This window comes from Bombina bombina, chromosome 6 (genome assembly GCF_027579735.1).
Source record: "Bombina bombina isolate aBomBom1 chromosome 6, aBomBom1.pri, whole genome shotgun sequence".
Taxonomy (NCBI): domain Eukaryota; kingdom Metazoa; phylum Chordata; class Amphibia; order Anura; family Bombinatoridae; genus Bombina; species Bombina bombina.
In genome coordinates, this window is record NC_069504.1 from 1,102,348,231 (window position 1) to 1,102,373,353 (window position 25,123).

The following is a 25,123-nucleotide window of genomic DNA, read 5'->3' on the forward strand; positions in this document are numbered from 1 at the left end:
ACTAAGTCACAGGTAGGCTTCTCAGCTGACCAAGATGTCAGCAACAATGCCACACAGGCTAGCACAGCAAGTCTAAGGAGACAAGGAATCGCTCTAGATGATCAAATAAACCTCCAGCTTCTTATTCATGGATCCGTGGATAGCTCGGAAATCACACACTCATCCTCAGCCCTGGCATACTCCTCTGACACGGTACCTACGCAGATGTTCCCGGACTGCTGAGCGGAACTGGAGAAAATCTAGGAGTTCAGCTGATTTTCTTCATTACAAATTCATCTAGAACTCCTACTATTCTGCCCTTAATCTCTATAAGCAACATTACTTCTCTACTCTTATCTCTAATCTTTCTTCAAACCCAAAACGTCTGTTCTCCACTTTCAATACTCTTCTCCGCCAACCCCCACCTCCTAATACAACTTCTCTGTCAGCTCAAGACTTTGCTAGCCACTTCAATAACAAAATTGACTCCATCAGAAATGAAATCAGCTCTCAACATAATTCCATTCTCTCACCCCCTCAAACGCTTGCAACCAACCACAACCACAGCAAAATCAAAAGGCCACTTCTCTCTGCTTATCCTCCTTGATCTGTCCACAGTCTTTGATACTGTTGACCACCCTCTTTTACTCCAAACCCTCAAATCCTTCGGCATCTATGACACAGCCCTCTCGTGGTTCTCTTCCTACCTGTCAAACCGTACCTTTAGTGTAGCCTTCTCTGGGGCCTCCTCTGCCCCGTCACCACTTTCTGTTGGGGTACCGCAAGGCTCTGTCCCCTACTCTTCTCAATCTACATGTCATCATTAGGTTCCCTTATAAAGTCCCACGGTTTCCAATATCATTTGTATGCCGACGACACCCAAATCTACTTCTCTGCACCAGACCTCTCTCCTTCCTTGCTAACCCGTGTCACTGTCTTTCTCACATCTCTTGCTGGATGTCTTCTCACTACCTCAAGCTAAATCTCTACAAAACTGAGCTCCTTATTTTCCACCCTTCTTCCAAAATCTCCACCCCCAATCTCTCTATAACTGTCGACAACTCCATCATTACCCCTACCCCATATGCCAGATGTCTAAGGGTCACATTTCACTCAGATCTTTCTTTCACTCCTCACATTCAGTTCTTGGCTAAAGCCTGCCGCTTCCACCTTAAAAACATCTCTAAAATTAGACATTTCCTTACACAAGACACAACTAATATTTTAATCCACTCTCTCATCCTTTCCCGCTTCGATTACTGCAACTCTGTCCTCTCTGGTCTCCCCAGCTGCCGCCTAGCTCCTTCACAATCCATAATGAATGTCTCTGGCAGGCTCATCTTCCTTACACATTGCTCTTCATCTGCTGCTCCTCTCTGCCAATCCCTTCACTGGGTTCCTCTTGCCTCTAGGATTAAACACAAAATTCTCACTCTGACATACAAAGCCCTCAACTGCACTGCTCCCTATATATCTCAGACCTTGTCTCAAGATACTCTCCCTCCCATCCCCATTGCTCTGCTCATGACCTCCTACTCTCCTCCTCTCTTGTTACCTCCTCACACTCCCACTTACAGGACTTCTCCAGACTGGCTCCCATCTTGTGGAACTCTCTGCCTCGCTCCACAAGACTCTCCCCTAGTTTTAAAAAGCTTCAAGCGCTTCCTAAAAACTCTACTGTTCAGGAATAGATACAACCTACGCTAACCTTTCTTTATACCAGTTCCTCTCCTCCATTGCTATCCCCTTGAACCCCCTTAGCATGCAAGCCTGAGAGCCAGCTGTTTATAGATCACCTTCTTAAGAGCGGACTACAACAGTGCGACTCTTGGCAGAGCCCTCTACCCATTTAATCCCTATAATTGTTTTGCTGTACTCCTCCTTTGTTTATAGCGCTGCGGAATCTGTTGGCGCTCTACAAATAACCGATATTAATAATAATAATAATAATAATAATAAGTAAAGGAGCAGCTATTCTCCATAGCGATCGAAGTTCTCTGAGCCATAGTAGAATAGCTCCCTTCTACATAAGGCACTGTGCATTTTAATGGAGTCAGCGACAGGAAAATCCTTTAAAGGACGAGAGACAGGGAGAAAGGCATCCCTAGCTTCTCCTATTCCTGTGAAAATGTCCAACGCACATCTAGAAACACTTCCTCATAGGAAGGAACATCATAGAAAAATAAAGTAAACACAACTTTCAAGGGTTGACAACGACATGGGTGTCAATGTCGTCCAAGTAGCTAACACCTTCTTTAAAAGTACACAAGGAGTGCAAGCATACATCTGAAGGATACCACTTCAACATCAGATGAAGGAATTATACTGTCCGAATCTGAGATTTTACCCTCAGAAGCTACCGGCGAATCCTCCTCACCAGACTTAGGTGAGAGAGCGAACTGTGTAGCAGAAACCTTACTATCTGAAATTTTAAATGTCCTCTTGCGTTTTCCCTGTAGGTAAGGAAAAACAGATAAAGCCGCAGATACCGCAGAGGATACCTGCTCTGCAAAATATGTAAGCAAATACACTCCTCTAGGAGATTGAGAGGAACCGCGGGGCACTGAATGTGACACCATAGGGGCTTGGGACGTTTGAGGAGAAGCCGTTGCATTGCCTAAACAGCATCATCCTGGGAGACATGAGACTCAGAGTGCAACAACCTATCTGTATTACAGAAATGCACAGCCATTAGCTAAACTGTCTAAAAATTAGTCCTGAAGGTCATGAGGCTCAAACACAAGGAATATCTTAATTTTTTAAGAATATTCTAAATAAGAGGGACATAAAAGTTTATACAAAAACAATTTGGTCTACACGAGCCAAAACACTCCCCCAGATATTTCTAGCCTGGATTGGCATTCATAGAAATTCACCACTAAACTATAGTGATACAACTTAAACATATTAATTAGATTACAGCGCAGGTACTCCCAGGGAGGAAAAATTGCATATGTAAAGAATTACATAAACTAATTTTAACATAATATGCAATGAAATGAAAAATAATGTGTAATGTGTAACATTAATATGTAAATTTTTGTACTTTAATCAACAGCCAAAGAATTTGGTACTGTCACTTTAAAATAGAAAACCATTAACGCTTCATGTCCCTTACTGACAAAAACAAATGGTTACTGCCACAACACTTATACGTGCAGAGAAAAGAAGTAAACTATCCCTGAACTCTCTCCTGCCGATCGAGTGATGTCGGCAGCAGAGAGAAACGCCACTCCGCTTAGCTAGAAAAGGAAAGCGGAACACGTGACTAGTCCAAGAGGAGCTGCGTATGACATTCCTCTAGAGAAACACAAAAGCGCCATTATTAACATAAGCCCGCAACACGATAAGGAAACTTTCCATATGTCTAGACACCCCGGTCTTGTATTATAAACAGAGTTATAGTCTGATTGTACATAAGATTTTTTATGTATGAGCAGTCAGATTCTATATACAGTAATGACAATCTGTTCCCAGTGCACACTTATAACAGAGATATATTTCACCAGAGTATATTCTGATTGCTTCCTATTCAAAGCGCCTTCGTACCTCCCAGGGAAAATACCAAACTGAGTCAAAATAAGCAGCCTGCTTAGTTAAAGCAATATACACTACTGAAAACCACAATAAAGAAAAAACAGGGGAATACTTAAACTCCTTAATAAAATAATTAACCACTTAGTCTCCATAAGTCACCAATGTGCCTGCTTCCTGTCTATATAAATACCCTGAATAAAGGATATATTTATGTCCCATAACGATGCAGCTATTGTTACATGCTTTTATTAATGTAAGTGCCTATCTCCTCCTAGAAGACAAACAGGGCACTTATCTGTATCTAGCCATCCGGCAGGAGGACACATGCTCCTCACAGAGACCCACTCTGGCTTTCTGTACTAGGGCACCAAACTGTTAGGAAAATGCAGCAAGGCCCAACTTCCTAACTGCTTTAAAGCCACCACTGATCTACTGAAGAGACTAACATGGAGTACGGCTAGACCCAATCCTTGAAAAAGGGGAAGAACAGAGTAACCTACTCTGGCTTTCTAAAGAAGTTAAAATCTTGCCTGTAGCGAAAGAAATCCAATTTTCTTCAGACACCAAAACTTCACCTCCTCCATGCACCAAGGTAAAGAGAATGACTGGGGGTTGTGGGAAGGGAAGTGATAACAGATTTGCTGTGGTTCTCTTTGCCTCCTCCTGCTGGCCCCGAGTGATATTCCCAACAGTAAACTGTGTTGGTTATGCAAAACTGGGTAATGGGTAATAAAGGGATTATCTATCTTGTTAAACAATAACAATTCTGCAGTAGACTGTCCCTTTAATGCACCTTGGATTGTGTGAGACATATGTAAGGGATTATTGGTAGCTTCTTTCAAATAGATTTTTTGTATGGTCTCCATTGAATTTAATTATGACTTTACTGTCCCTGATCTACAACTGGAGCATTTGGGATTCACAATGTAAGTTGTTTGCAATTGGACGGGTAATGGACAGGCTGTATACTGAATTATTACCCTTATAAACTGGTGGTGCATACAAGCTAAATGTTATGATTAAAACACCAGTTGTGTTTTGTTGTCTTAACACACACGGAGTGAGTATGGCACTAGGAATTATATAGGGAGGTACATCCCTTAAAGGCACCTGAAAAATATTTTTTTCCTTCATAATTCAGAATTTCTCCAGTACCAGTACCAGTAAATACAGTAGATTTGCATAATCAACAAACACACAATTAAAAAGAAAATGCAATTGCACTTAGTCTGAACTACAAATGAGTAGAAGATTTTTTTCGGACAAATTTCAATTATATCTATTTCCACTGCATCATGTGACAGCCATCAGCCAATCACAAATGCATATACGTATATTCTGTGAATTCTTGCACATGCTCAGTAGGAGCTGGTGACTAAAAAGTGTAAATATAAAAAGACTGCACATTTTGTTAATGGAAGTTAATCGAAAAGTTATTTAAAATTGCTGCTCTATCTGAATCATGAGCGTTTAATTTTGACTTGAGCTTCCCTATAAAGCACTTTGTTATTGCACCTTTATAGATCATTTAAGAGATGAACGACAACCTAATGCAAAGGTTTTCTCTCTAAAAACAAATTCATATTTTTGGTATTTTCTGTCCCTATGTTATTTATTGTTTCAATATTTTTACATTTTTATAACTGGTAACACAGCTTTCTGCTCTGATAAGTAACGTACCTCATACCCATACTTCAGTACTGAGGATGCAAGGAAGGCCCCTAGAATATTTCCCACAGATGCACAAGCGCTCCAGAGCCCGAAGACAAAACCTCGTCTACAGGAGAGGGGGACAAAAATCACAATATATTTATTTCTTCATGTAGTATTAGAACAAATTATTTTTATTATTATCGGTTATTTGTAGAGCGCCAACAGAAATGGAGTTATATGTTGGCAACGCTCTAGATTTAAAGGGACAGTAAAGTCATAATTAAATTCAAATGATTCAGAGAGAGCATGCAATTTTCCAATTTACTTCTATTATCATCTAATTTGATCCATTCTCTTGGTATCATTTGTTAAAAAGCATGCCTAGCTAGGCTCTGGAGCAGCAATGCACTACTGAAAGCTAGCTGCTGACTGCAAATATATGTCTCTTGTCATTGGCTCACCGGATGTGTTCAGCTAGCTCCCAGTACTACATTGCTACTTTTCAACAAGGATACCAAGGATATGAAGCACATTTGGTACTATAAGTAAATTGAAAAGCTGTTTAAAATTGTATGCTTTATCTAAATCATGCAAAAAAAATTTGAGTTTCATGTCCCTTTAACCTCTTTCCCGATATGGAAGTAGCTCTAAGTCATGCAGTACATAGCCCAATGTACCGTATAACGTAGCTACACATCCATAATGGTGGAAGCATTATGGCTTCCAGCATCTGCCTTCATATGGTAACCTGCCTTCATATGGTAACAGAGCACAATCAGTGGCCCAGCAGCGGAGTGTTATGGAGGGGTGGAAAACTACACTAAGGAATATAAGATTAGAAGGGGAAGGGAGGGATGGGTCACTGCACTACAGAAATATGGCTGCCACTTGTGGGAGGGGTGAGGGATAGAAAGATGTTTGGGAGGGACAAGGGAGATGGGATCCCTACACTAAAAAAATAAAATAAAAAAAACTAAACTGCATCCCGGCAGACTGTCTGCCAGTACCTAAGATGGTGGTGAGGAGTGGGGGAGAGTTGTTTGGGAAAGAGTAGGGTCAGGGAGGTGGTTGGGTAATCCCTACATTACAATTCTATTACCCTTACAAGCTAACTAATCATGCCCTTTGCTGCCAGGAATTTCACGTGTGTGGTGCGCAGCTGCAGTTAGCATCCTTCTAATTACCAAAAACCAATGGCAAAGCCATGTATGTCTGCTATTTCTGAACAAAGGGGATCCCAGAGAAGCTTTTAAACCATTTGTCTTATGACTGCACACGCTGTATGGAAATCATTTCAGTGAGAAAAATATACCGAAGTGGGCCTAGATCAATACCTAGGGGCCGATTTAACAATGGACATGATCCGCTGTCTGCAATTATCATTGCACAAGCATTTGTAATGAAATGCTTGTGCAATACCGCCCCCAGCACATTCGCGGACAATCGGCCACTAGCAAGGGTGTCAATCAACCCGATCATTACAGATCGGGCTGATTGATGTCTGCCGCCTCAGAGGTGGCAGACGAGTTAAGGAGCAGCGGTCTTAATATCGCTGCTTCTTAACTCCTGTTTACGGCGAGTCTGAACGCTCACACAGAAACAGATGCATTAAGATGCATACGGGGCTTGATAAATCGCCCCCCCTTGGGTTGACTTTCAAAATATATATAGTTTTCATAGGTAATAAAAAACAAAGGCTCTATTTTATTTCATATGATAGCAAAAATACTAACCATTATCCAATACTTTTGGGCAAATTTTTCTCTGAAATTGCCAGTAGCAGAGGGGTTAAAGAAGAGGGCTAAGGTTATAAAACAGTGTTGTGCCACGGGGCAGACATCACATAGATTAAATACTATTTTAAGTCTGTACAAAACCAATAAAATGGAAAATAAAGGCAACGTAAACCTACCCAGCCTTACCGAACCAGTTCCCCATGACTGCTACAACACAGGGCCAGCCTGTAGACTGCAGCAGCCCGTTCACTATCCAGAGCAGGCAGTAGAAGACCTTGTTGTAGAAGTGCAGCCACTCCGTGACCGTTCCAAACACAAACATCTGAAGCAGAGATATGGTTATTGACCACACAACCCTTCCAAAGCACAGGGGGGAAACATATACCCACCTATATAAGTTCTTTAACAAAGGATATAGTAAGGGCAAAATCAATTTAATAATAGAAGTAAACTAGAATCTTTTTGACCCCTTAACGACCATAACGTACCCTGCACATCACTGATTGTTAAAGTGAAGGTAAACTTTGATGAATGAAAGCCCGTTTTTTAAAAATACTATTAAAAACAGGGGCACTTTCATTCATCAAAGTTTACAAATCAGCCGTTTTAATTAAAAATTTACCTTTGTTTCTTTTCACAGCCAGAGCAGCTTCCCCCTCCTAGAAATCCTCTCTTCACACGTCAGCAATGACTAATCTGGCTTCCTCCAATCACAGCATGGCCTCAGGCAATGACTAACCTGGGGGGAAAGTCGTGATTGGAGGAAGCCGGATTAGTCATTGCTGACGTGTGAAGAGAGGATTTCTAGGAGGGGGAAGCTGCTCTGGCTGTGAAAAGAAAAAAAAATTTAAGTTTTTAATCAAAACGGCTGCTTTGTAAACTTTGATGAATGAAAGTGCCCCTGTTTTTAATAGTATTTTTTAAAAAAAAACATAATTTATGCTTACCTGATAAATGTATTTCTCTTGTAGTGTGTTCAGTCCACGGGTCATCCATTACTTATGGGATATATTCTCCTTCCCAACAGGAAGTTGCAAGAGGATCACCCAAGCAGAGCTGCTATATAGCTCCTCCCCTCACATGCCATATCCAGTCATTCGACCGAAACAAGACGAGAAAGGAGAAACTATAGGGTGCAGTGGTGACTGGAGTTATAATTTAAAATTTAGAACCTGCCTCAAAAAGACAGGGCGGGCCGTGGACTGAACACACTACAAGAGAAATAAATTTATCAGGTAAGCATAAATTATGTTTTCTCTTGTTAAGTGTGTTCAGTCCACGGGTCATCCATTACTTATGGGATATCAATACCAAAGCTAAAGTACACGGATGATGGGAGGGACAAGGCAGGAACATTAAACAGAAGGAACCACTGCCTGTAGAACCTTTCTCCCAAAAACAGCCTCCGAAGAAGCAAAAGTGTCAAATTTGGAAAATTTGGAAAAAGTATGAAGTGAAGACCAAGTTACAGCCTTGCAAATCTGTTCAACAGAGGCCTCATTCTTAAAGGCCCAGGTGAAAGCCACAGCTCTAGTGGAATGAGCTGTAATTTTTTCAGGAGGCTGCTGTCCAGCAGTCTCATAGGCTAAGCGTATTATGCTACGAAGCCAAAAAGAGAGAGAGGTAGCCGAAGCCTTTTGACCTCTCCTCTGTCCAGAGTAAACGACAAACAGAGAAGAAGTTTGCCGAAAATCTTTAGTTGCCTGTAAGTAGAACTTCAGGGCACGGACTACGTCCAGATTATGCAAAAGACGTTCCTTCTTTGAAGAAGGATTAGGACATAACGATGGAACAACAATCTCTTGATTGATATTCCTGTTAGAAACAACCTTAGGTAAAAACCCAGGTTTAGTACGCAGGACTACCTTGTCTGAATGAAAGATCAGATAAGGAGAATCACAATGTAAGGCAGATAACTCAGAGACTCTTCGAGCCGAGGAAATAGCCATCAAAAACAGAACTTTCCAAGATAAAAGCTTAATATCAATGGAATGAAGGGGTTCAAACGGAACACCCTGAAGAACTTTAAGAACCAAGTTTAAGCTCCACGGAGGAGCAACAGTTTTAAACACAGGCTTAATCCTAGCCAAAGCCTGACAAAAAGCCTGGACGTCTGGATTCTCTGCCAGACGTTTGTGTAAAAGAATAGACAGAGCAGAAATCTGTCCCTTTAGTGAACTAGCGGATAAGCCCTTTTCTAAACCTTCTTGTAGAAAAGACAATATCCTAGGAATCCTAACCTTACTCCATGAGTAACTCTTGGATTCACACCAATATAAATATTTACGCCATATCTTGTGGTAAATTTTTCTGGTAACAGGTTTCCGAGCCTGTATTAATGTATCAATAACCGAATCCGAAAACCCACGCTTTGATAGAATCAAGCGTTCAATTTCCAAGCAGTCAGCCTCAGAGAAATTAGGTTTGGATGGTTGAAAGGACCCTGAATTAGAAGGTCCTGCCTCAGGGGTAGAGACCATGGTGGACAGGACGACATGTCCACTAGGTCTGCATACCAGGTCCTGCGTGGCCACACAGGCGCTATCAGAATCACTGATGCTCTCTCCTGTTTGATCCTGGCTATCAGTCGAGGTAGCAACGGAAAAGGTGGAAACACATAAGCTATGTTGAAAACCCAAGGGGCTGCTAGTGCATCTACCAGCACCGCACCCGGGTCCCTGGACCTGGATCCGTAACAAGGAAGCTTGGTGTTCTGGCGAGATGCCATGAGATCCAGATCCGGTTTGCCCCAACGACGAATCAGTTGAGCAAATACCTCTGGGTGGAGTTCCCACTCCCCCGGATGAAAGGTCTGGCGACTTAGAAAATCTGCCTCCCAGTTCTCCACGCCTGGGATGTAGATAGCTGACAGGTGGCAAGAGTGAGACTCTGCCCAGCGAATTATCTTCGAGACTTCCAACATCGCTAGGGAACTCCTGGTTCCCCCTTGATGATTGATGTAAGCCACAGTCGTGATGTTATCCGACTGAAATCTGATGAACCTCAGTGTTGCTAACTGAGGCCAAGCTAGAAGAGCATTGAATATTGCTCTTAATTCTAGAATGTTTATCGGGAGAAGTCTCTCCTCCTGAGTCCACGATCCCTGAGCCTTCAGGGAGTTCCAGACTGCTCCCCAGCCTAGTAGGCTGGCATCTGTTGTTACAATCGTCCAATCTGGTCTGCGAAAAGTCATTCCTTTGGACAGATGAACCCGTGACAACCACCAGAGAAGAGAATCTCTGGTCTCCTGGTCCAGATTTAGCAAAGGGGACAGATCTGAGTAATCCCCGTTCCATTGATTTAGCATGCATAGTTGCAGCGGTCTGAGATGTAGGCGCGCAAATGGCACTATGTCCATTGCCGCGACCATTAAGCAGATTACTTCCATGCACTGAGCTACTGATGGGCTTGGAATGGAGTGAAGGACACGGCAAGCATTGAGAATCTTTGACTCCGTCAGGTAAATCTTTATCTCTACAGAATCTATAAGAGTCCCTAGAAAAGGGACCCTTGTGAGTGGTAACAGAGAACTCTTTTCCACGTTTACTTTCCACCCATGCGACCTCAGAAATGCTAGAACTATCTCTGTATGAGACTTTGCATTTTGAAAACTTGACGCTTGTATCAGAATGTCGTGTAGGTACGGAGCCACCGCTATGCCTCGCGGTCTTAGTACCGCCAGAAGTGAGCCCAGAACCTTTGTAAAAATTCTCGGGGCCGTAGCTAACCCGAAGGGAAGAGCTACAAACTGGTAATGCCTGTCTAGAAAGGCAAACCTTAGGTACCGATAATGATCTTTGTGAATCGGTATGTGAAGGTAGGCATCCTTTAAGTCCACTGTGGTCATATATTGACCTTCTTGGATCATGGGTAGGATGGTCCGAATGGTTTCCATCTTGAACGATGGAACCCTTAGGAATTTGTTTAAGATTTTTAAGTCTAAGATTGGTCTGAAGGTTCCCTCTTTCTTTGGAACCACAAACAGATTTGAATAAAACCCTTGCCCCTGTTCCGTTCGCGGAACTGGGTGGATCACTCCCATCACTAAGAGGTCTTGTACACATTGTAGAAATGCCTCTTTCTTTACTAGGTTTGTTTATAACCTTGACAGATGAAACCTCCCTTGTGGAGGAGAAGTTTTGAAATCCAGAAGGTATCCCTGAGATATAATCTCCAACGTCCAGGGATCCTGTACATCTCTTGCCCAAGCCTGGGCGAAGAGAGAAAGTCTGCCCCCCACTAGATCCGTCTCCGGAAAGGGGGCCCTGTCTTCATGCTGTCTTAGGGGCGGAAGTAGGCTTTCTGGCCTGCTTGCCCTTGTTCCATGACTGGTTGCCTTTCCAACCCTGTCTGTAACGAGCAGTAGTTCCTTCCTGTTTTGGAGCGGAGGAAGTTGATGCTGCTCCTGCCTTGAAATTACGAAAGGCACGAAAATTAGACTGTTTGGCCTTTGATTTGGCCCTGTCCTGAGGAAGGGTGTGGCCCTTACCTCCAGTAATGTCAGCAATAATTTCCTTCAAGCCGGGCCCGAATAAGGTCTGCCCTTTGAAAGGAATGTTTAGTAGTTTAGACTTAGAAGTTACATCTGCTGACCAGGATTTAAGCCATAGCGCTCTGCACGCCTGTATGGCGAATCCGGAATTCTTAGCCGTAAGTTTGGTTATATGCACTACGGCATCCGAAACAAACGCATTAGCCAGCTTAAGGGTTCTAATCTTGCTCAAAGATTCATCCAATGGTGCTGTGCGAATCGCCTCTTCCAGAGACTCAAACCAGAATGCCGCTGCAGCAGTGACAGGCGCAATGCATGCAAGAGGCTGTAATATAAAACCTTGTTGAACAAACATTTTCTTAAGGTAACCCTCTAATTTTTTATCCATTGGATCTGAGAAAGCACAGCTATCCTCCACCGGGATAGTGGTACGCTTGGCTAAAGTAGAAACTGCTCCCTCCACCTTAGGGACCGTCTGCCATAAGTCTCGTGTGGTGGCGTCTATAGGGAACATTTTTCTAAATATCGGAGGAGGGGAAAAAGGCACACCGGGTCTATCCCACTCCTTGCTAATAATCTCTGTAAGCCTCTTTGGTATAGGAAAAACATAATTTATGCTTACCTGATAAATTCCTTTCTCCTGTAGTGTGGTCAGTCCACGGGTCATCATTACTTCTGGGATATTAACTCCTCCCCAACAGGAAGTGCAAGAGGATCACCCAAGCAAAGCTGCTATATAGCTCCTCCCCTCTACGTCACACCCAGTCATTCGACCGAGAACCAACGAGAAAGGAGAAACTAAAGGGTGCAGTGGTGACTGGAGTATAATTTAAAAATTTAGACCTGCCATAAAAAAACAGGGCGGGCCGTGGACTGACCACACTACAGGAGAAAGGAATTTATCAGGTAAGCATAAATTATGTTTTCTCCTGTTAAGTGTGGTCAGTCCACGGGTCATCATTACTTCTGGGATACCAATACCAAAGCTAAAGTACACGGATGACGGGAGGGACAGGCAGGATCTTTATACGGAAGGAACCACTGCCTGAAGAACCTTTCTCCCAAAAACAGCCTCCGAAGAAGCAAAAGTGTCAAATTTGTAAAATTTGGAAAAAGTATGAAGAGAAGACCAAGTTGCAGCCTTGCAAATCTGTTCAACAGAGGCCTCATTCTTAAAGGCCCAAGTGGAAGCCACAGCTCTAGTAGAATGAGCTGTAATTCTTTCAGGAGGCTGCTGTCCAGCAGTCTCATAAGCTAAACGTATTATGCTACGAAGCCAAAAAGAGAGAGAGGTAGCAGAAGCTTTTTGACCTCTCCTCTGTCCAGAATAAACGACAAACAGGGAAGAAGTTTGTCGAAAATCTTTAGTTGCCTGTAAATAAAATTTCAGGGCACGGACTACATCTAGATTGTGCAGAAGTCGTTCCTTCTTCGAAGAAGGATTAGGACACAATGATGGAACAACAATCTCTTGATTGATATTCCTGTTAGTGACCACCTTAGGTAAGAACCCAGGTTTAGTACGCAGAACTACCTTGTCTGAATGAAAAATCAGATAAGGAGAATCACAATGTAAGGCCGATAACTCAGAGACTCTTCGAGCCGAGGAAATAGCCATTAAAAACAGAACTTTCCAAGATAACAATTTGATATCAATGGAATGAAGGGGTTCAAACAGAACACCCTGTAAAACGTTAAGAACTAAATTTAAACTCCATGGTGGAGCAACAGTTTTAAACACAGGCTTAATCCTGGCCAAAGCCTGACAAAAAGCCTGAACGTCTGGGACTTCTGACAGACGTTTGTGTAAAAGAATGGACAGAGCTGAGATCTGTCCCTTTAAGGAACTAGCAGATAAACCCTTTTCTAAACCTTCTTGTAGAAAAGACAATATCCTAGGAATCCTAACCTTACTCCATGAGTAACTCTTGGATTCGCACCAATGTAAGTATTTACGCCATATTTTATGGTAAATCTTTCTGGTAACAGGTTTCCTAGCCTGTATCAAGGTATCAATTACTGACTCCGAAAATCCACGCTTTGATAAAATCAAGCGTTCAATTTCCAAGCAGTCAGCTTCAGAGAAATTAGATTTTGATGTTTGAAGGGACCCTGAATCAGAAGGTCCTGTCTCAGCGGCAGAGACCAAGGTGGACAGGATGACATGCCCACTAGATCTGCATACCAGGTCCTGCGTGGCCACGCAGGCGCTATTAGAATCACTGATGCTCTCTCCTGTTTGATCCTGGCAATCAATCGAGGAAGCATCGGGAAGGGTGGAAACACATAAGCCATCCTGAAGGTCCAAGGTGCTGTCAAAGCATCTACCAGAACCGCTCCCGGGTCCCTGGACCTGGACTCGTAACAAGGAAGCTTGGCGTTCTTGCGAGACGCCATGAGATCTATCTCTGGTTTGCCCCAACGTCGAAGTATTTGGGCAAAGACCTCCGGATGAAGTTCCCACTCCCCCGGATGAAAAGTCTGACGACTTAGGAAATCCGCCTCCCAGTTCTCCACGCCCGGAATGTGGATCGCTGACAGGTGGCAAGAGTGAGACTCTGCCCAGCGAATTATCTTTGATACTTCCATCATCGCTAGGGAGCTTCTTGTCCCTCCTTGATGGTTGATGTAAGCTACAGTCGTGATGTTGTCCGACTGAAACCTGATGAACCTCTGAGTTGTTAACTGAGGCCAAGCCAGAAGGGCATTGAGAACTGCTCTCAATTCCAGAATGTTTATTGGAAGGAGACTCTCCTCCTGAGTCCATGATCCCTGAGCCTTCAGGGAATTCCAGACAGCGCCCCAACCTAGAAGGCTGGCGTCTGTTGTTACAATTGTCCAGTCTGGCCTGCTGAAGGGCATCCCCCTGGACAGATGTGGCCGAGAAAACCACCATAGAAGAGAATTTCTGGTCTCTTGATCCAGATTCAGAGTAGGGGACAAATCTGAGTAATCCCCATTCCACTGACTTAGCATGCACAATTGCAGCGGTCTGAGATGCAGGCGTGCAAAGGGTACTATGTCCATTGCCGCTACCATTAAGCCGATTACCTCCATGCATTGAGCCACTGACGGGTGTTGAATGGAATGAAGGACACGGCAAGCATTTTGAATCTTTGTTAACCTGTCTTCTGTCAGGTAAATCTTCATTTCTACAGAATCTATAAGAGTCCCCAAGAAGGGAACTCTTGTGAGTGGAAAGAGAGAACTCTTCTCTTCGTTCACCTTCCACCCATGTGACCTTAGAAATTCCAGTACTAACTCTGTATGAGACTTGGCAGTTTGAAAGCTTGACGCTTGTATCAGAATGTCGTCTAGGTACGGAGCCACCGAAATTCCTCGTGGTCTTAGTACCGCTAGAAGAGAGCCCAGAACCTTTGTGAAGATTCTTGGAGCCGTAGCCAATCCGAATGGAAGAGCTACAAACTGGTAATGCCTGTCTAGGAAGGCAAATCTTAGATACCGGTAATGATCTTTGTGAATCGGTATGTGAAGGTAGGCATCCTTTAAATCCACTGTGGTCATGTACTGACCCTTTTGGATCATGGGTAAGATTGTCCGAATAGTTTCCATTTTGAACGATGGAACTCTTAGGAATTTGTTTAGGATCTTTAAATCCAAGATTGGTCTGAAGGTTCCTTCTTTCTTGGGAACCACAAACAGATTTGAGTAAAACCCCAGTCCGTGCTCCGACCGCGGAACCGGATGGATCACTCCCATTAGTAAAAGATCTTGTACACAGCGTAGAAACGCCTCTTTCTTTAATTGGTTTGTTGACAACCTTGAAAGATGAAATCTCCCTTTTGGGGGAGAGGATTTGAAGTCCAGAAGATATCCCTGAGATATGATCTCTAACGCCCAGGGATCCTGGACATCTCTTGCCCAAGCCTGGGCGAAGAGAGAAAGTCTGCCCCCCACTAGACCCGTTCCCGGATCGGGGGCCCTCAATTCATGCTGTCTTAGGGGCAGCAGCAGGTTTCCTGGCCTGCTTGCCCTTATTCCAGGACTGGTTAGGCTTCCAGCCTTGTCTGTAGCGAGCAAAAGCTCCTTCCTGTTTTGGTGCAGAGGAGGTTGATGCTGCTCCTGCCTTGAAGTTACGAAAGGCACGAAAATTAGACTATTTGTCTAGCCCTAGGTTTGGCTCTGTCTTGAGGCAGGGCATGACCTTTACCTCCTGTAATGTCAGCGATAATTTCTTTCAAACCGGGCCCGAATAAGGTCTGCCCCTTGAAAGGTATGTTAAGTAATTTAGATTTAGAAGTAACATCAGCTGACCAGGATTTTAGCCACAGTGCTCTACGTGCCTGAATGGCAAATCCGGAATTCTTAGCCGTAAGTTTAGTTAAATGTACTACGGCATCTGAAATAAATGAATTAGCTAGCTTAATGGTTTTAAGCTTATTTGAAATCTCATCTATAGTTAATGAGTCGAGAGTCTCTTCCAGAGACTCGGACCAAAATGCGGCCGCAGCCGTGACAGACGCAATACATGCAAGGGGTTGCAATATAAAACCTTGTTGAACAAACATTTTCTTAAGGTAACCCTCTAATTTTTTATCCATTGGATCTGAAAAGGCACAGCTATCCTCCACCGGGATAGTGGTACGCTTAGCCAGAGTAGAAACCGCTCCCTCCACCTTAGGGACCGTCTGCCATAAGTCCCGTGTGGTGGCGTCTATTGGAAACATTTTTCTAAATACAGGAGGGGGGGAAAAGGGTACACCGGGCCTATCCCACTCCTTAGCAATTATCTCTGTAAGCCTCTTAGGTATAGGAAATACGTCAGTACTCGCCGGTACCGCATAGTATCTATCCAGCCTACATAATTTCTCTGGGATTGCAACGGTGTTACAATCATTCAGAGCCGCTAATACCTCCCCTAGCAGTACCCGGAGGTTTTCTAGTTTAAACTTAAAATTTGAAATCTGAATCCACTCTATTTGGATCAGAACCGTCACCTGCATAATGAAGCTCTCCGTCCTCATGTTCTGCAAGTTGTGACGCAGTATCTGACATGGCCCTATCATTATCAGCGCACTCTGTTCTCACCCCAGAGTGATCTCGCTTACCTCTAAGTTCTGGTAATTTAGACAAAACTTCAGTCATAACATTAGCCATGTCCTGTAATGTGATTTGTAATGGCCGCCCTGAAGTACTCGGCGTTACAATATCACGCACCTCCTGAGCGGGAGATGCAGGTACTGACACGTGAGGCAAGTTAGTCGGCATAACTTTCCCCTCGCTGTTTGGTGAATGATATTCAATTTGTACAGATTGACTTTTATTTAAAGTAGCATCAATGCAATTAGTACATAAATTTCTATTGGGCTCCACCTTGGCTTTAGCACATATAGCACAGAGATATTCCTCTGAGTCAGACATGTTTAACACACTAGCAATTAAACTAGCAAACTTGGAAATACTTTTCAACTCAATTTACAAGGAATAGAAAAAACGTACTGTGCCTTTAAGAAGCACAGAAAAAAAATTATGACAGTTGAATAACAATGAACCGGAAAAACTATAAAATCAAATTCTTTCCGGTAAAAAACACAATTTAGCAAAGGATTGCCCCCATTAGCAATGGATAACTAACCCTTAAACAGCAGAAAAAATGTACAGTAAAATAAACGTTTTTTATCACAGTCAAAGCACAATCTCACAGGTCTGCTGTGAGTGATTACCTCCCTCAAAATAATTTTTGAAGACCCTTGAGCTCTGTAGAGACGATCCGGATCATGCAGGGAAGAAAACAGACTTGTGACTGAATTTCTGATGCGTAGTAAAAGCGCCAAAATAGGCCCCTCCCCCTCACACACAACAGTGAGGGAAGATCAGTAAACTGACTAAACTTAAAATAAACGACAGCCAAGTGGAAAAACAGTGCCCAAAAACAATTTTTCACCCAGTACCTCAGATAAATAAACGATTTAACATGCCAGCAAAAACGTTTAACATTAAATAAAATGAAGTGTCATTAGAAAGCCTGCTGCTAGTCGTTCCCACTGCAAGTTAGGCTAAAAGTTTCATGCATACAGTATAATCCCAGTGAAGTGCCATTCCCCAGAATACTGAAGTGTAAATATACATACATGACAGCCTGATACCAGTTGCTACTACTGCATTTAAGGCTGAACTTACATTATATCGGTATTGGCAGTATTTTCTCAGTCAATTCCATTCCTCAGAAAATAATATACTGCTACATACCTCTTTGCAGGTTAACCTGCCCGCTGTCCCCTGATCTGAAGTTTACCTCACTCCTCAGAATGGCCGAGAACAGCAAAATGATTTTAACTACGCCGGCTAAAATCATCCAAAAACTTAGGTAGATTCTTCTTCAAATTCTACCTGAGAAGGAACAACACACTCCGGTGCTGTTTTAAAATAACAAACTTTTGATTGAAGATATAAAAAAACTAAGTATAATCACCACAGTCCTCTCACACATCCTATCTATTAGTTGGGTGCAAGAGAATGACTGGGTGTGACGTAGAGGGGAGGAGCTATATAGCAGCTTTGCTTGGGTGATCCTCTTGCACTTCCTGTTGGGGAGGAGTTAATATCCCAGAAGTAATGATGACCCGTGGACTGACCACACTTAACAGGAGAAAACGTCAGTACACACCGGTACCGCATAGTATTTATCCAGCCTACATAATTTCTCTGTCACAATCATTCAGAGCCGCTAACACCTCCCCTAGCAACACGCGGAGGTTCTCAAGCTTAAATTTAAAATTTGAAATTTCTGAATCCGGTCTCCCCGAATAAGAACCGTCACCCACAGAATGAAGCTCTCCGTCCTCATGTTCTGCAAATTGTGACGCAGTATCAGACATGGCTCTCGTGTCATCGGCGCGCTCTGTCCTTAACCCAGAGCTGTCGCGCTTGCCTCTTAACTCGGGCATATTGTATAATACTTCTTTCATAACATTAGCCATATCATGTAAAGTGATTTGTAAGGGCCTTGATGTACTTGGCGCCTCAATCTTACGCACCTCCCGAGCGGGAGACGAAGGTACTGACACGTGAGGAGAGTTAGACGGCATAACTTCCCCCTCGTTGTCTGGTGATAATTTCTTTATCGGTACAGATTGACTTTTATTCAAAGTAATATCAATACAATTGGTACACATATTCCTATTGGGCTCCACATCGGCTTTTAAACATAATGAACAAGCAGATTCCTCTGTATCAGACATGTTTAAACAGACTAGCAATGAAGCTAGCAAGCTTGGAAATTACTTTCAATAAGTTTACAAGCAATATAAAAAACGCTGCAGCGCTTTTTTTTAAAAAACACAGTTGAATAACAAAGAACTAATTCAGTTATAGTCAACAATTCTTTAAATGTATTAATTAGCAGAGGATTGCACCCATTAGCAAAAGGATGATTAACCCCTCAGTACCCAAAAACGGATATCAAACTAAGATTTAACGCTTTTATCACAGTCAAACACACTGTCACAGGTCTGCTGTGACTGATTACCTCCCTCAAAAATGAATTTTGAAGATCCCTGAGCTCTCTGGAGACATCCTGGATCAAAGAGGAAGAAGTAGGAAGACTGTGCTAGAATTTTAACTGCGCAACAAGGCACTAAAAAAAAAAAAAAAAAAAAAAGGTCCCTCCCACTCCTATTACAACAGTGGGAGACCTGATATAACGGTTTCTATGCAGAAATATACGTTAGCCATGTGGAAAAAAATCATGCCCAAAAAGATTTATCACCAAAGTACCTCACAAAACGATTAACATGCCAGTAAACGTTTTAAAAAACAACATTTCAGATGCTGTGTAAAGCTATTACTAAGCCTGCTACCAGTCGCTTCTACTGCAGTTAAGGCTCACACATTATATCAGTATTAACATTATTTTTTCAGTCAAATTCTAGTCCCTAGAAAATAACTCTACTGTGCATACATTTATCATCCTGATACCAGTCACTACTACTGCATTTAAGGCTGTACTTACATCATACGGGTAACAGCAGTGTTTTCTTAGTCAATTCCATTCCCAGAAAATATTGTACTGCACATACCTCATTTGCGGGAGACCCCGCATGCTATTCCCATTTTCTGAAGTTACCCCACTCCTCAGAATGTCGAGAACAGCCAGTGGATCTTAGTTACGCCTGCTAAGATCATAGAAAACGCAGGCAGTTTCTTCTTCCAAATACTGCCTGAGATAGAAAAAACAGCACACTCCGGTGCCATTTAAAATAACAAACTTTTGATTGAAGAATAATTAAGTAAAAACTCCAACTCCTCTTGCGACCTCCTTCTTTGTTGAGGGTTGCAAGAGAATGACTGGGTATGACATGTTTAGGGAGGAGCTATATAGCAGCTCTGCTTGGGTGATCCTCTTGCAACTTCCTGTTGGGAAGGAGAATATATCCCATAAGTAATGGATGACCCGTGGACTGAACACACTTAACAAGAGAAAACAGGCTTTCATTCACCAAAGTTTACCTTCACTTTAAGGGTTTTTCAGGCCAAAATTAAAAACATTAAAGAGATCAGAACATGTTTTACATTCAGGTAGAAAACCCTTTATCCAAACTGCTTGGGACCAGAAATGGTCTGGATGTGGGAATAGTTTGGATTTTGGAATATTCAGATCTTTGAAATATGACAGTTTGGAGAGGGGATGGGACCAAGTGTAAATAACAATAACTTATGTCATTTAGGCAATAATTACTTGTCACAATACAGCTTATACCTGTAACTAAATGTAGTTTTATATCATGTTTAATACTTTTGTATACATAGTACCCGCAGAAAGATAATACAGTATTGTTATCAGAAAGGTAATAGATAAATAGAGACTATTTTTTACATTTTAGAACACAAAAAACAAACCAAAGACACAGGCAGAGAACATTTTCACTTACAGGCGGAGAAAAAAACATAATTTATGTAAGAACTTACCTGATAAATTAATTTCTTTCATATTGGCAAGAGTCCATGAGCTAGTGACGTATGGGATATACAATCCTACCAGGAGGGGCAAAGTTTCCCAAACCTCAAAATGCCTATAAATACACCCCTCACCACACTCACAATTCAATTTAATGAATAGCCAAGTAGTGGGATGATAAAGAAAGGAGTAAAAAGCATCAACAAAGGAATTTGGAAATAATTGTGCTTTATACAAAAAAATCATAACCACCTTAAAAAGGGTGGGTCTCATGGACTGTTGCCAATATGAAAGAAATTAATTTATCAGGTAAGTTCTTACACAAATTATGTTTTCTTTCACGTAATTGGCAAGAGTCCATGAGCTAGTGACGTATGGGATAGCAATACCCAAGATGTGGAACTCCACAGAAGAGTCACTAGAGAGGGAGGGATAAAATAAAAACAGCCCTTTTCCGCTGAAAAAAATTAATCCACAACCCAAAATATAAGTTTATTCTCATAAATGAAAAGAAAAAAACTTAAACATAAGCAGAGGAATCAAACTGAGCTGCCTGAAGAACTTTTCTATTAAAAACTGCTTCCGAGGAAGCAAATACATCAAAACGGTAGAATTTAGTAAATGTATGCAAAGAAGACCAAGTTGCTGCTTTGCAAATCTGATCAACTGAAGCTTCATTCTTAAAAGCCCACAAAGTGGAGACTGATCTAGTAGAATAAGTTGTAATTCTCTGAGGTGGGGCCTGACCCGACTCCAAATAAGCCTGATGAATCAAAAGCTTTAACCAGGATGCCAAGGAAATGGCAGAAACTTTCTGACCTTTCCTAGGACCAGAAAAGACAACAAATAGACTAGAAGTCTTCCTGAAATGTTTAGTAGCTTCAACATAATATTTCAAAGCTCTTACAACATCCAAAGAATGTAAGGATCTCTCCAAAGAATTCTTAGGATTAGGACACAAAGAAGGAACAACAATTTCTCTATTAATGTTGTTAGAATTCACAACCTTAGGTAGAAATTTAAATGAAGTCCGCAAAACTGCCTTATCCTGATGGAAAATCAAAAAAAGAGGATTCACAAGAAAGAGCAGATAATTCGGAAACTCTTCTAGCAGAAGAGATGGCATAAAAGGAACAACACTTTCCAAGAAAGTAGTTTAAAGTCCAAATAATGCATAGGCTCAAACGGAGGAGCCTGTAAAGCCTTCAAAACCAAATTAAGACTCCAGTGAGGAGAGATTGATTTAATGACAGGCTTGATACGGACCAAAGCCTGCACAAAACAGTGAATATCAGAAAGCTTAGCAATCTTTCTGTGAAATAAAACAGAAAGAGCAGAGATTTGTCCCTTCAAGGAACTTGCAGACAAACCTTTATCCAAACCATGCTGAAGAAACTGTATTTCTAACTGTATTCTAAAAGAATGCCAGGAAAATTTATGAGAAGAACACCATGAAATATAAGTCTTCCAAACTCGATAATAAATCTTCCTAGAAACAGATTTACGAGCCTGTAACATAGTATTAATCACTGAGTCAGAGAAACCTCTATGACTAAGCACTAGGCTTTCAATTTCCATACCTTCAAATTTAATGATTTGAGATCCTGATGGAAAAAAACGGAGCTTGAGACAGAAGGTCTGGTCTTAAAGGAAGTGGCCAAGGTTGGCAACTGGACATCCGAACAAGATCCGCATACCAAAACCTGTGAGGCCATACTCGAGCTACAAGCAACACAAACAATTGTTCCATGATGATCTTGGAGATCACTCTTGGAAGAAGAACTAGAGGCAGGAAAATATAAGCAAGTTGGTAACACCAAGGAACTGCTAACGCATCCACTGCCTCAGCCTGAGGATCCCTGGACCTGGACAGGTACCTGGGAAGTTTCTTGTTTAGATGGGAAGCCATCAGATCTATTTCTGGAAGACCCCATATCTGAACACTCTGAGAAAACACATCTGGATGGAGCGACCACTCCCCCGGATGTAAAGTCTGACGGCTGAGATAATCCGCTTCCCAATAGTCTACACCTGGGATATGAACCGCAGAAATTAGACAGGAGCTGGATTCCGCCCAAGAAAGTATCCGAGATACTTCTTTCATAGCTTGGGGACTGCAAGTCCCACCCATATGATTGACATATGCCACAGGTGTGATATTGTCTGTCTGAAAACAAATGAACGGTTCTCTCTTCAACAGAGGCCACACCGGAAGAGCCCTGAAAATAGCACAGAGCTCTAAAATATTGATTGGTAACCTCTCCTCTTGAGATTTCCAAACCCCTTGTGCTGTCAGAGATCCCCAGACAGCTCCCCAACATGAAAGACTCGCATCTGTTGTGATCACAGTCCAGGTTGGACGAACAAAAGAGGCTCCTTGAACTATACGATGGTGATCTAACCACCAAGTCAGAAAGAGTCGAACATTGGGATTTAAGGATATTAATTGTGATATCTTTGTATAATCCCTGCACCATTGATTCAGCATACAAAACTGAAGAGTTCTCATATGAAAACGAGCAAAGGGGATTGTGTCCGATGCTGTAGTCATGAGACTGATTGAGACTGAAGGTTCCGACAAGCTGAACCCAATTTCAGTCGTCTCTTATCTGTTAGAGACAGAGTCATGGACACTGAATCTATCGGGAAACCTAAAAAGGTGACCCTTGTCTGAGGAATCAAAGAACTTTTTGATAAATTGATCCTCCAACCATGTCTTTGAAGAAACAACACTAGTTGATTTGTGTGAGATTCTGCAGAATGTAAAGACTGAGCTAGTACCAAGATATCGTCCAAATAAGGAAACACTGCAATACCCCATTCTCTGATTACAGAGAGTAGGGCATCGAGAACCTTTGAAAAAATTCTTGGAGCTGTCGCTAGGCCAAATGGAAGAGCAACAAATTGGTAATGCTTGTCTAGAAAAGAGAATCTCAGAAACTGATAGTGGTCCGGATGAATTGGAATATGAAGATATGCATCCTGTAAGTCTATTGTGGACATATAATGACCTTGCTGAACAAATGGCAGAATAGTCCTTATAGTCACCATTTTGAAAGTTGGCACTCTTACAAAACTATTCAAAATTTTCAGATCCAGAACTGGCGTGAATGAATTTTCTTTCTTTGGGACAATGAATAGATTTGAATAAAACCTCAGACCCTGTTCCTGAAACGGAACTGGTATGATTACCCCTGAAAACTCCAGGTCTGAAACACACTTCAGAAAAGCCTGAGCCTTTACTGGATTTGCCAGGATGCATGAGAGAAAAAATCTTCTCACAGGAGGTCTTACTCTGAATCCTATTCAGTACCCTTGAGAGACAATACTCTGAATCCATTGATTTTGGACAGAATCTGCCCAAATGCTTTGGAAGAATCTTAATCTGCCCACTACCAGCTGAGCTGGAATGAGGGCTGCACATTCATGCAGATTTGGGGGCTGGCTTTGGTTTCTTAAACGGCTTGGATTTATTCCAACTTGAAGAAGGTTTCCAATTGGAACCAGATTCTTTGGGGGAAGGATTGGGTTTCTGTTCCTTATTTTGTTGAAAGGAATGAAAACAGTTAGAAGCTTTAGATTTACCATTAGGTCTTTTATCCTGGGGCAAAAAAACTCCCTTCCCCCCAGTGACAGTTGAAATAATTAAATCCAACTGAGAACCAAATAAATTATTACCTTGGAAAGAAAGAGATAGTAATCTAGATTTAGATACCATGTCAGCATTCCAATATTTAAGCCACAAAGCTCTTCTAGCTAAAATAGCTAAAGACATACTGTAGATTTAACATCAATATTGACGATATCAAAAATAGCATCACAGATAAAATGATTAGCATGTTGAAGCAAGCGAACAATGCTAGACAAATCCGGATCTGTTTCCTGTTGCGCTAAACTTTCCAACCAAAAAGTTGATGCAGCTGCAACATCAGCCATAGAAATGAGAAGATAGCCAGAATATAAATAAGCTTTCCTTAGATAAGATTCAAGTTTCCTATCTAAAGGGTCCTTAAAGGAAGAACTATCTTCCATAGGAATAGTAGTACGTTTGGCAAGAGTAGAAATAGCCCCATCCACTCTGGGGATCTTTTCCCAAAACTCCAAACTAACTGCTGGCAAAGGATACATTTTTTTAAACCTTGAAGAATGGATAAAAGAATTACCAGGCCTATTCCATGCCTTAGAAATCATATCAGAAATAGCATCAGGAACTGGAAAAACCTCTGGAGTAACCACAGGAGGTTTATAAACAGAGTTTAAACATTTACTAGTTTTAACATCAAGAGGACTGGTTTCCTCAATATCCAATATCCAATGCAACCAACACCTTTTTTTTTTTAACAAGGAACGAATATACTCCATTTTAAATAAATAAGTAGATTTGTCAGTGTCAATATCTGAGGAGGATAATTCAGTATGTTGTCGGTCATTTTAAAATTCATCAACTTTTTCAGAAGTTTTAAAAGACCTTTTACGCTTATTAGAAGGCGGAATAGCAGACAAAGCCTTCTGAATCGCATCAGCAATAAAATCTTTTATATTCACAGGGATAGCATGTACATTAGATGTTGAAGGAACAACAGGCATTGTACTATTACTGATGGATACATTCTCTACATGTAAAAGCTTATCATGACAACTATTACATACCACAGCTGGAGATATAATCTCCACAAATTTACAACAGATACACTTAGCTTTGGTAGAACTGTTATCAGGCAGCTGGGTTCCAACAGTGGTTTCTGAGACAGGATCAAATTGAGACATCTTGCAAATGTAAGAGAAAAAAACAACATATAAAGCAAAATT

The 25,123-nt window shown here is 41.8% G+C and overlaps 1 protein-coding gene across 2 annotated transcripts in view; it reads right to left on the reverse strand.

Moving 5' to 3' along the window:
* SLC37A3 (solute carrier family 37 member 3) overlaps positions 1-25,123 on the reverse strand; it is a 176,853-nt gene that overhangs the window by 76,041 nt on the left and 75,689 nt on the right. For both annotated transcript variants that reach the window (XM_053719032.1, XM_053719031.1), the window contains exons 6-7: positions 7,082-7,227; positions 5,197-5,293 (exon numbers count right to left, since the gene is read on the reverse strand). In XM_053719032.1, coding sequence (XP_053575007.1) covers positions 5,197-5,293; positions 7,082-7,227 — 243 coding nt within the window. The remainder of the gene's footprint in view (positions 1-5,196; positions 5,294-7,081; positions 7,228-25,123) is intronic.